The sequence below is a fragment of the Thamnophis sirtalis genome, unplaced genomic scaffold (assembly GCF_051295495.1).
Source record: "Thamnophis sirtalis isolate CommonGarterSnake01/CBP01778 unplaced genomic scaffold, rThaSir2_p1.2 scaffold_7, whole genome shotgun sequence".
Taxonomy (NCBI): domain Eukaryota; kingdom Metazoa; phylum Chordata; class Lepidosauria; order Squamata; family Natricidae; genus Thamnophis; species Thamnophis sirtalis.
The window spans coordinates 19,270,536-19,283,125 of NW_028261387.1; the positions used below are offsets into that span (position 1 = coordinate 19,270,536).

The 12,590-nt window shown below is 40.9% G+C and overlaps 1 protein-coding gene across 1 annotated transcript in view; it reads left to right on the forward strand.

Annotated features, from left to right (window-relative positions):
• The window catches only part of LOC148044558 (vitellogenin-1-like), a 56,441-nt gene extending 48,789 nt beyond the window's left edge, over positions 1-7,652 (forward strand). Inside the window, exons 29-34 of the mRNA XM_087720755.1 lie at positions 25-148; positions 704-902; positions 5,002-5,087; positions 5,864-5,958; positions 6,069-6,189; positions 7,445-7,652. Of these exons, the coding sequence (XP_087576881.1) occupies positions 25-148; positions 704-902; positions 5,002-5,087; positions 5,864-5,958; positions 6,069-6,158 (594 nt within the window). The 3' untranslated portion in view covers positions 6,159-6,189; positions 7,445-7,652. The remainder of the gene's footprint in view (positions 1-24; positions 149-703; positions 903-5,001; positions 5,088-5,863; positions 5,959-6,068; positions 6,190-7,444) is intronic.
• Positions 7,653-12,590: the final 4,938 nt, after the last annotated feature.

Genomic DNA, 12,590 nt, shown 5'->3' on the forward strand with positions numbered 1-12,590 from the left:
GTGTCTTCGCTATTTTTTTTCCAGAGAACCTTTTACATGGGTGATTTCTATCCCGATTTTCTTCCCATGGGCATCCCAATACCATATTATCATGAGCCAAAATTAAGGAAATTGAATCGAGCTTTATGGCTCTTCAAAGAAGTTGAAGGTAAATTAATGCTGTTTTTACACTAAGGCAGTACCTACCTAATAGACTAACCAGTATTAACTATGTTCATCTTTTCACTGCAATTTTTTGGTTAGCATAGAGCTGAATCTAAGCTTAATGTTGTTTCAGTGAGGCTGGTTGAAATTATTGAGACTTAAGGTAATTATTATGTTATTTAAGTCTGATTGATTTCAATGTATCCACTTTAATCCTAACAATGATTAAATATGATTTAATAATATAATCATTATTATAATAATATAATCAATAATGATCCAACCCATCGTTTTGAGCTTTTGCTCCTTAGCATATAGTCCCATTCATATCAACTAGAGATTCTTAATTAAGCCTTATTCCTACATAAATATATTAACAAACATCATTTGCAACATGCTTTGAAATTGTTATCTTAGTTGTGTATGTAGCAGGATAGGTTTATAAATGATTCCATGTTTAATGTCATTATTTGGCAAAAGTTGAGGGTTTGTTTAGGTTTTTCACTTTCCAATAGGTAGGACTGAAGTTTAACTCTACTACTATTTATTTCCTTATCAGCTGTGTGTGAGGTGCAGGGTGAAAGGATTACAACCTTTGACAACAAGGCATTCAACATGAGTATTGCCAACAGAGAATGTGACCTTCTGATAGTTAAGGATTGCACCACATCTGACAGTTATAAATCGCAATTCCAAATATGGATCCACAATCCCAAACCAGGTTTCCCAAAAGAAATTCACATATCCATTAATTCAACGTAAGTTTAAAGAAAAAGACAGTTACTTCAAGTTTCTTTCCAGTAGTTTCTTTTTCAATATTTTTTTTAAATGGCTTTCTTTTTCCTTGGAAATTATTCTGTCATTCTTGTTCAGAGGTTTCTTATCATTTGAGTTTTTAATTTCTCAAATCTGTAAAATTATGCAAAGATGACCAGGTTTTACAAACAGTGAAGGGCTTAGAATCCCATTAAGTTTGAACATTCCAACTAACACAGCCCTACAGGGAGTTACAAGAATGAATTTCAACCTGATCATTTAAAACTCAGCTCGTTCATGGAAATCCTAGAAAGCCTAAACATGTGATGAGAAATCTGTGGTTCTTTGTGGGTGAAGAGTAAAATGTACATCATCTGCTACCGTGTATCCCCGAAAATAAGACAAGGTCTTATTTTCTTTTGCCCCACGAAATATGGCCTTGGGCTTATTATTGGTGAGGGCTTATTATTTTCTGGGGCAGATGAGAAGCGAGGTGCACCTTTTACCTTTACAGCTCCGTTGCATTCCTCGCCATTGGGTTCAGGGAAGCCACTGGTAAAAAAAAACCTTCTCACGAGTTCAATCAAACTTCTTGAAGTTGCGAGAAGGGTGTTTTTTTACCAGGGGCTTCCCTGGACACAATGGCGAGGAACACAATAGACCTGGAAAGGTAAGAGGCATGCCCCGCGGCCCAACACCGCCCACCTCGTCCCAATGGTAAAGGCAGCCTGCCTGGTTCCCTTCCCCGCCGTCCCTTTAGAGAGGGGTGGTGGGTAGAGGGGGAGAAGCGAGGTGCACCTCTTACCTTTCCAGGTCCATTGCATCCCTCACCCTTTCGTCCAGTGAATCCCCTTGTAAAAAAAAACCTCCTGAGTTCAACTCATGAGGTTTTTTTTTACAAGGGGCTTCAATGGGTGAAAGGGTGAGGAACACAGCAAAGCTGTCAGTCTCTGGTAGCACTAGGACGCACATCTCACTTCTCTCACCCCTCTCACCCCTCGCTATAGGGACGGTGGGGGAGGGAACCAGGTAGGCTGCCTTTACCATTAGGGCAAGGTGGCCGGTATTGGGCCACGAGGCGCACCCCTTACCTTTCCAGGTCTGTTGCATTCCTCGCCCTTTCATCCAGTGAAGACCCTTATAAAAAAAAAACCTCACGAATTGAACTCACGAGGTTTTTTTTACAAGGGGATTCACTGGACAAAAGGGCAAGGAACGCAATGGACCTGGAAAGGTGAGAAGGATGCTCCGCTTCTCCCCCCACCTGCCACCCCTCGCTAAAGAGACGGCAGGGAAGGGAACCAGGCAAGCTGCCCTCGGGGTGGGGTGGGCAGTGTTTTTTTGCACGAGAAGGAAAAGGTGGGAGGGGGTGATCGCATTGCTGGCCTGCCGCTGTTTTACAGTGGGCTCTTTTTGTCTGGGAGGGAAGGGCAGGGGGTGAAAGCACTTTGCTTCGCCTGCCGCTGTTTTTACGGCGAGCCCTCTTTTTGCCCCGCAAGCTGTACTGGTAGGTGGTACAGTGGTAATGGTGGGGACTGGTTGTGCATGCGCTTAAATAGTTGGGGGCGGGCTTATTTTTTTGTGAGAGCTTATTATGGTGCATGCTCTGAAAGCCCGATTGGGCTTATTAGCAGGGCATGTCTTATTTTCAAGGAAACACAGTAGTGATGCTGTTTTAATTTCTAATTAAAGCTGGAAAGCATGTGATCCATACAAGTCATTGGATCTCATACTGTCTTCCTTCATAAGTATATAAGGAATTAACAGAATTACTTCTCAAAAAGTCAACACAGCACAAAAGTGTTGCTAACAATAACTAGTTGTCTTCCCTAAACATATATTCTAGAACAGTGATGGTTAACCTTTTTGTTGTCGTGTGCCAAAAGCCCATACCCATAATGCAATGTGTGCGCGACACCACTCCCATATGCAATGCCCCCTGTGTATGTGCGCATGATGCTCCCGCAATAGCAATAGCAGTAGACTTATATACCGCTTCATAGGCCTATCAGGCCTCTCTAAGCGGTTTACAGAGAGTCAGCATATTGCCCCCAACAATCTGGGTCCTCATTTTACCCACCTCGGAAGGATGGAAGGCTGAGTCAACCCTGAGCCGGTGAGATTTGAACCGCTGACCTGCTGATCTAGCAGTAGCCTGCAGTGCTGCTCTTTAACCACTGCGCCACCTTGGCTCTTGGTACTCCCCCTTGGCACTCCCCCTGCCCCTATGCATGCACACCCGCACCCCATTTTTTGCCTAGTAGGCCTCCCTGCATCCTCCTGGGACCACAAATGGGCCATAGGGGGCACTGCACCCCTTTGCACTTCCTGATTGCCCCAATGCATGCGCATGCAACCCCCTGTGCATGTATGTGCATCTGCCGTATGCACCATGCCTCCCCCATGCATGTGAGGCAGAGACCCAAAAATTAGCTGGCCCGCAGGAGGTATGTGCGCCTGCGCAATGGAGCTGAGCTGAAGCGATGGCTCACATACTGACAGAGAGGGCTCTGTCTCCAACCTGCGGCACATGTGCCATAGTTCTCTATCACTGTTCTAGAATATAATATGTCTGTCTACCTCCTTTATAGAATTACAGTACAAGCTTATAACCATGAATGTGGGATACAGAGAAATACTTTTAATTTACTAATTAGTAAAAAATAAAAAAATAAAAAGAACAGCTATACAGTAGGTCAGATGCTTGATAATCTTTTATCCATAGACTGGCCATAAATACAGTTACATTAAAATCTATGAAATTACTGTAACCTATTTTGTGTCATTTATATACAAGTATTTTTCAAACAATGGGATGACATAACAGATTTAGAACAAATTAATGATTTATTAATTTATAATTTATATAATTAATTAATTAAAAAATTAAATGAAAACAATAGAGAGATTGTAAGGTAGCATGAATAGAGGAAGAATCTTTATTTCTTTCAATTTATGACATTTAGTTTTAGTTGAAGAGTCATGGTATAGAAGAAGTGCTCTAGATGATTTGAAGTAACTCAGTGTGAGAGCCAATAAAAGAGAATATTTGTGCATTGATGATGTTACCTAGTTTGGTAATGAAACATCTGCAAGAAAACAACCAAGCTCAGAAAGCACCAGGGGCCCCCTCAGTGTTGGTTGCTGGTGACAATGAAACAGCCTTTTATTCCTCTAGTTCAGGCGTGTCAAACTCAGTTTCATTGAGGGCCGCATCAGGGTTGGGTTTGACCTCGGGGTGGGGGGACCATGGCTAGTGTGGGCATGACCAGCTCAACATCACTCATTGAGGGTCTGTTTTCAGCCAAGATGGCCTCCTGCAGCCTTCTGCCAGCAAAAACGGAACTTGGGGAGACCATGTATGACTCACCTGGGCTCTGTTTTCAGCTGTGGTGGCCTCCTGCAGCCCTCTGCCAGTAAAAATCAAGTTCAGGGAGGCTGCATATGATATCCCCAAGCTCTGTTTTCACTGGCAGAGGGCTGCAAGGGGCCATCAGAGCATGAAAGAACTGCATGCAGCCCTCCTAAGCTCTGTTTTTGTTGGCAGAGGTACCATGGGCTGGTCTTTCACTGTCTCTAGGGCAGCCCCATGGGTAGATCTAAGCAACCCAGAGGCCAGATCCAGCCTACATGTCTTGAGTTTGACGCCCCTGCTCTAGCTAGATCACCAGTGGGAAATCTTTTCAGGCCAATCTGAATTATATAAGAACAGGGCCTCTTTTCAATCCTAGGCAGCAACAGATGTTTCTCTATCAGGATGATAATAAAAAATATCTGCTGCAAACTCTACATAGGCATCAGGAAGGGTATCTGGCCAGTAAACACTCAGCTCCATTCAGTTGTCCCAATTCCACACCGATAAAAGAGATTATAGGGTCATAAAAAGAAAAATAAATTGTATCTGTTTCCATATTACCATTATTATCATCACGTCCACTGCAACTTTAGTACATTAAACCAAATTTCTTCTATTCAAGCTCTAGTGGGTATAGCAAAAGCATTTCTTCAGAGAAAAGCTGACTCTTTTCTGCTAATTATTATTCTTCTTCTCCTTGTTTAACTTTCTAACAAAATGCATTTTTTTGCTTTTCCCAATGGCAGAGAAATCATAATCCAGGATTCCTCAGGGACTCTGAATGTGTTACATAATGAAGCACCAATATCAAAAAATAGAGAAGACAACAGAGGTACTGATGCCATATTTTATATCTTAAATAATAGAAATCAGTTCATATACTCTATGTAGTCTGGTTCCGTTACTTTATTTTTTTCAATAATTATTTTAACATTTTTATTTTAAAAAATAAAGTTGAATTCCTTAGTAATTTCTACATACCATAAGAATGTAGCAAAATGACACTTGAAAAGAAGGGAACATTTATCAATAATATCTTACCCACAAATTGGATGTGCATATTTGTACCTGAGACAAATTGGCATCCCAGAATTTGAAAGAAACACGATTGCATGGAAAGAATCCTGAAGCAAGAATCATATAGAATTAAGGTAAAGGTAAAGGTTCCCCCGTACATGTGTGCTAGTCATTTCTGACTCTAGGGGGTGGGGCTTATCACTGTTTCAAAGCCAAAGAGACAGCACTGTCCGAAGAGGTCTCCGTGGTCATGTGGCCAGAATGACTAAATGCCGAAGGCATACGGAACACTGTTACCTTCCCACCAAAGGTGGTTCTTATTTTTCTACTTGAATTTTTACATGCTTTCAAACTGCTAAGTTGGCAGAAGCTGGGACAAGTAGCAGGAGCTCACTCGGTTACGCAGTGGTAGGGTTTCAAACCGCTGAACTGCCGACCTTTTTGATCAACAAGTTCAGAGTCTTAGCCACTGAGCCACCATGTCCCTTTTATGTAGAATTATGCAATGGCTATCTCTAAGGGTTTGTATATGTGTTTGAAAACTCTTGTAGTAAACAGCCAGCCTTTTAAAGCTATGCTTTCTCTTTGTAGAAAACATTAAAATTTTCAGAAGACCCAATAAAGTTATTATCGAGGCTGTCGAATATGGCTTGGAAAGCGTGGAATATGATGGTGTTATATTGAGAGTAAGTCAGACTGCTGTTTTTGTGCAAGAATTTCTTATTTTTACTTTTAAAAAATCACATTGCAAGAAAAATTCACTTGAGCTTCTATAGCAACATGTCATTTGTTCTAGATAAAAACTTCTGCAAAAGTACAAAACAAAACCTGTGGACTTTGTGGAGACTACAATGGAGACAATATTGCTGGCATTGAGCAATACTGATTTTTAATTCCCGAACCTCGGCAGGATTCAGGTATGTATTGCAGGTTTCTGAAGTTTGAACATTTTAGAGATAGAAATTAATTATAATTATAAATGTTTTTATAAATGTTTGAAGCAGCACATATTGGATTGAATAATAGTGCTTTCAATTTTAAAATGTCCACATAATGCTGAATCTGAAAGAAACTATTCTATTTCTGCCTCCTGGTTTCATAAGCATACATACTAAAATCTAGTTAAAGAACTTAAGAAAGAACTGGCACATAATATTTGTCATTCAATAGTTTCCCCAAACATTAAAAGAAATTATATAAAGTTAAGATTGTGATAGTAGACATCCATAGTGCAACCTTCAGAAGTTTCTAATTAATTCTAGCAGTTATATCCCATCTATAGAATACATACTAGAAGTAACCTCTGAGCATATGCCTCTATCCCAGTTTGGTAGTGATCACAACTTTTGGGCACAGGAAGAAGAATTGAGGAATGAAATATGCCACATTATTTTCCTAAGGGGATCACTCTGCACATCCTGGGATTACTGAAAAGAAAAGTTAGGGGTATCATGATAGCTCTCTTCCAGTACTCAAGAGGTAGGGGTGAGCTTAATTTTCCAAAAGCCTAGGGATAGGACAAGCAGCAATAGATAGAAATTCATTAAAGAGAGTTTCAACCTGGAACTAAAGAGACATTTCCTGATAGTGAGAATAATTAACCAATGGAACAGCTTACCTTCTGGAGTTGTGGGTGTACCATTGCTGGGCGTTTTCAAAAAAGATGAGCAGAGGCCAGGGGGATTGACTAGAAAACCTCCAAGGTCCCTTCCAGCCCTATGATTTTATTTTCTTCAAACCAAGATTTATCCCTTTTATAACCAGGATTTGTTGTTCTGTCACATTCTAGTTAAAATGGGGAAACCAGCTATTTCCCTGAAATGCTCTGCTCCTTAATTTAGAAACTAGGAGCCTGATATATTAGGATGAATTTTTTTCCTTTATGGGATTTGGGATTTGTGAACAGACAGCATTTGTGTCTAGTAAAAAAAACAACAGCCTGGAAATAATAATAGTTTGATTGTTTGAAAATTATATTTAGGGATAAATCGTGAAAATGAAATGTCTAGCGTTTTGTAATCCCAAACCTGTTCAAAAATTGTTTTGACATTCCTTATTAATTCAACTGGATAATGATACTGTTTTATATAATCAAAAAGCCTACAAATTTTCTTCCAATGTATTTGCTTTGAATTCTATTATGTATTAATATTGATTGTGTTTTTCTGGCAGAAACGGCAACGGACTTGATTTAATCCAAGACCCGAGACGATGCAAGAAGACCCAAGAAGATCTTGTTGGCAAAATCTGACTGAAGATAGGAAAGATATTTCCCATATAATCTGTGAATAGTTTATGCTAATTGGAAATAAATAAATAAAATTAACATTTGCTAATCATTGGATGAAGGTCTCAATAAATTCACATCATATTAAATAAATTTGCATGGTCTTTCTTATTGTGTCTTATCCCCAGAAAATATACAGCTGAAAATAAAATAATACCACCATTATTTATTAGCAAGAAGCCAGCTCAATTATTAAAACAGATTGTCAAAATGATAAGTTTTGAAGTAAGTTAACACATCATAGTAGAAGCCCATAATATGTTGAAAACTTCCATGAAGAAATTAGGTATCATGCCAAGCCTATCCCAGATGAAAGCAAAAATAAACAGTGCAAATGATTAATCATCTTCCCATCAGACTTTTTTATTTTGTGTATGTGTGTGTTTGTGTGCGTGGAGATCTAGCCTTACCAAATGGCTGTGTTTGTAAAACTAGGGGCAATGAACACCAGATCCTAATATCAGTGCTGCCGTATTTAAAACTGGATTAATCTAGATCAGGGGTGTCTTAAGGCCCGAGGGCCAGATCCAACTCGTGGGGTATTTAGATCTGGTCCATGGGACCACCCTGGAAACAGGGAAAGACTGGCCCGCCATGCTTCTGCCAGTGAAAATGGGCTGCCGAGCTCTGTTTTTGTCTGCCATGGCATCCTGCAACCCTCTGCCAGTGAAAATGGAGCTTGAGAGGGTAGCATTCCTGACCTCCATTTTCACTCATAGATGGTTGCAGGAGTCTGTGGCAGGCAAAAATGGAGCCTGGGAGCCTGTTTTTGCTGGTAGAGCATTCAGGCCACTGTTCCCTCTAAGGTGCGCGGCTGCGCGGCCGCGCACATGGCAAGAAACCCCCGCGCAGAGGTTTCTAACTGCCGCGCAGAGGTTTCTTTCAAAGCAAACGTGGGGAAGTCCTTTGCTGGCGGCTAGAACTGGCCGCCCGCAAAGGACCTTCCCAAACTTGTTTCAGCGGCAGGCAGCTCTCAGCCTGGGCGGCAGCGTCACGCAGGCTGTGGAAGGAGGGGGAGGAGGAGGGAACCAAAGAGAGCTTTTACCGAGTCTGCGCCCCACAGCCAGGACCGTCCTTGCGCCTCAAGCCGCGTTTCTTCCCGCGGCGCAAAGCCCTTCGGGCAACCCGAGAGTTCCGCTTGACGCCAGAAGGGCTTTGCAGGAAGAAACGCAAAGCCCTTCTGGCGTCAAGCGGAACTCTCGGGTTGCCCGAAGGGCTTTGCGCCGCGGGAAGAAACGCGGCTTGAGGCGCAAGGACGGTCCTGGCTGTGGGGCGCAGACTCGGTAAAAGCCTCTCTTTGGTTCCCTCCTCCTCCTCCTCCTCCTCCTCCTCCTCCTCCTCCTTTCTGGAGCCCCTTCCTCAAAGATTTGGTACCAAAGCAATGGCGGTGAGGAAGTTGTGTCTTTTGGATTTTGCACTGTTGTCTTTTTAATGGTTCTCAGACTGGTTGAACCTTTAGCAGCTGGGGTGATATTCTTTACTGTTAAGGTTACAATTGGATGTGTTGGACAAATCTTAAAAGATGAAACTTTTATTAAAACGTTTGACTTAACTAAAAACATCTTCCTTTTTCTTCTTCTTCTTAAATATGATTTATTTATTTATTTTTACTTCAGAAGTTTGATGACCGTTGTACAAACTAATCCAACCTAAATGTAGAGGAGGAGAAGAAGGGGGGGGATTTAAAAAGAGCAGAGGAAAAAGAAAAGAAAGCATGAAGAAAACATAAAGAAAGGGATGGGAGGGAGGGAAGGAAGGAAGGCACTTTATGTTGAAACAGAAAATATTATATAAGGAAGAAAATGGAAATAACTTAGGAAGGAAGGAAGGAAGGAATTGCACTTAATATTGAAGGAAAAGAGAATGAAGGAAAAAGTATTGGAAGGATTGAAAGAAGGAAGGAGGAACAAAGAATTACACTTAATATTGAAATGGAAAAGAAAATATAATGAATGAAAGAAGAAGTATAGGAAGGGAAGGAAGGAAGGAAGAAAGAAAGAAACAAAGACTGTTGAAACAGAAAAGATAATATAAGGAAGAAAATGGAAAGACGTATAGGAAGGAAGGAAGGAAAAAAGGAAGACAATGTTGAAATGGAAAAGAATATAAGGAAGAAAATGGAAAAAAGTATAGGAAGAAAGGAAGAAATGTACTTAATATTGAAACAGACAAGGGAATGAAGGAAAAAATATTGGAAGGATTGAAAGAAGGAAGAAAGAATGGAAGGAACAAAGACAATGTTGAAATGGAAAAGAATATAAGGAAAAAAATGGAAAAATGTTAGGAAGGAAGAATTACACTTAATATTGAAACAGTTGAATATAATGAAGGAAAAGGAAACAGGAATAAGGGAGGGACAGAGGACTTCAGCTCCCAGAATTTCCCTGGCTGAAGAATTCTGGGAACTGAAGTCCACCCCTCGTAAAGTGACCAAGGCTGGGAAAAGAATCCGCACTAGGGACAATGCAAGCTATGCTTCACCCCGTCAGTCCATCTTAGCGTGCAAGAAAGACATCAGACAACGCCATAGTTGCTATGGTAGCATTTGGCTATGCGCAGCGATGCTCTCCTGGTCTTTATGGGTGGGAGGGGGGCAGTTGAGCTATGATGCTAATCCCCTCGTGGGAACACAGAGGGTGGGAGAAGAGAACCAAAGAACTTCAAACTCCAAGGTTCTGGAGTGGAGAATAAGGGGATCAACTTTGTCTAAATGATATTGACATATAAAGAACGGTTGTAGGAACTGGGTATGTCCAGTTTGATGAAAAGAAGGACTAGGGGAGACATGATAGCAGTCTTCCAATATCTCAGGGCCCAGGGTTGCTCCAAAGAAGAGGGAGTCAAACTATTCTCCAAGGCACCTGAAGGCTGGACAAGAAGCAATGGATGGAAACTAATCAAGGAGAGAAGCAACCTAGAACTAAGGATAAATTTCCTGACAGTGAGAACAATTAACCAATGGACCAACTTGCCTCCAGAAGTTGTGAATGCCCCAACACTGGAAGTCTTTAAGAAGATGTGGGATAGCCATTTGTCTTAAGTGGTGTAGGGTTTCCTGCCTAAGCAGGGAGTTGGACTAGAAGACCTCCAAGGTCCCTTCCAATTCTATTTCTATTGTATTCTCTATATTCTATTCTTTCTCTGTTCTATTCTAATCTCTTCTGAACTAAATGTTTATCTAGAACTCAAATAAATAGCTGCTTTTTGGTTTTATTTTTTTTAATATTTATCAGTCTCTCTTTTATTCCATACTTCTGGTTGAAAGACTATTCTATGTCATGCTAAACAAATGCATATTCTAGTGGCGGCGGGAGCTCGTTGGCATCTTCAGCAGCAGCCCTGCCTCCTGTGAAAAAACCGAAGATGGAGCAGATCCACGCAGATGACGTTGCTGCAACATGACTGGAGGAGGAATTCTGGGAGTTGAAGTCCACAAGGCTTAAAGCTGTCAGGTTTGAAGACCCCTGGGTTTTTTTTCCTAAAGGGTTAGGGGTGCGAGGGTCTTGTAACTTGACAGCTTTAAGACTTGCACGCTTCAATGCCAGAGTTTCTGAGCCAACATTTTGGTTGCTAAGCAGGACCGTTGTTAAGTGATACTGATATTATATAACACTTTTAATTAAGCGGGTACCTTGAATAAACATAACTTTGAGTTTCAAATAATACTGATTTCGTTGTTGTCTTAGGTGACATCTGTGAAAAAAATTCAGGTGCTCAGGCATGAAAATGTGCCGCTCAAACACTATACTTTTCCGCTCACACTGAAAAAAAATTAGAGGGAACATTGATTCAGGCTACCACAGGCACAAACACAAGTGACATTAAGCTGGCCTTGCCCACCTTGACACGCCCACCCCATCCCCTGAGGTTAAACACAACCCTGATGTTGTCATCAATTAAATCACCTTTGACACCCCTGATCTAGATTGTCTTCCAATGACCAGTAGTGATTATATGGCCAATGAACCTATTTCATAACTAGAACATTCCATTGCATTTAACCACAAATAAGCATATAGATACAGAATCTGTAGCATCCAACTTACCTTGTCTGAGTTCAGAATTACGCAGGTCAGGCCACAACAGTGTGTTGATGAGGAACTTTCAAACAATACCAGTCTATAATCTGGAAATATAAGGACTATTTTTTTCAGTGAATACAGCACTAAACTACTTCTCCATGTTTCCAGGAAGTCACTAAGAAGTGAGTTTGACTTGAAGAAGATTTTGTCTATAAGCAAATGTGAGACTGAAGCCTCAGAAAAGGTTTCAATGAGCTGAGAATGTGGATCAAGAAGGAAATGTTACAAAAATTCTATTCCTCCAATTTTGTGTAATAATTATATTGAGAATACCCCTATGATATATGCAACCCTGTTGCTTGCCATAAGTTTGAGAAATAATTACTGGAGTAAATGATTGGTGCAAGTTGGTAGAAGTTGGCCAGAATAAGTCAGAAAACTAAAATAAGTCAAAATCGAGGAATAAGAACCTTGGGAGAAAAAGTAATTAAGCGACAATTAAGAGAGAGATAAAATGACTGCTGCTAGATGGCTTAGGGCCAGTGAAGTAAATTAGAAGTAGGGACTTGTGGATATAATGTGTGTGGTTTCAAGACGCCGGAAGCCAGAAACAACACTTGGGAGAGTTAGAAAATGTATTACAAATTGTGGTCCAAGGGAGGGGGGGGCAAAAGAGCCATAACCAGAGAGAAAGAAGAGAAAAAAGAGTAAGTTTAGCCTAGAGCAAGATTAGGAAAAAGAAGGAAAAGATTAGCCTAGAGCAGTAGTTCCGAACCTTTTTTTAGCCATGACCCACCTAAGCACCTTTAAAATCCTGATGCCCCCCCCCCCCTTGTAGCATATAATTCTTACTTTATTCAAATAGTGAACTCTACTCCTGCGAAGGAAACCTAAAAGGCCATTAACTTGGTTCAAACAAGGTTCAAATTGCTCTCGTTAAAAATCAAATTGCCCTCCTGTTTAGTGTGGGACCCACGTTGGAAACCACTAGCCTAGAGAGAGATGGACT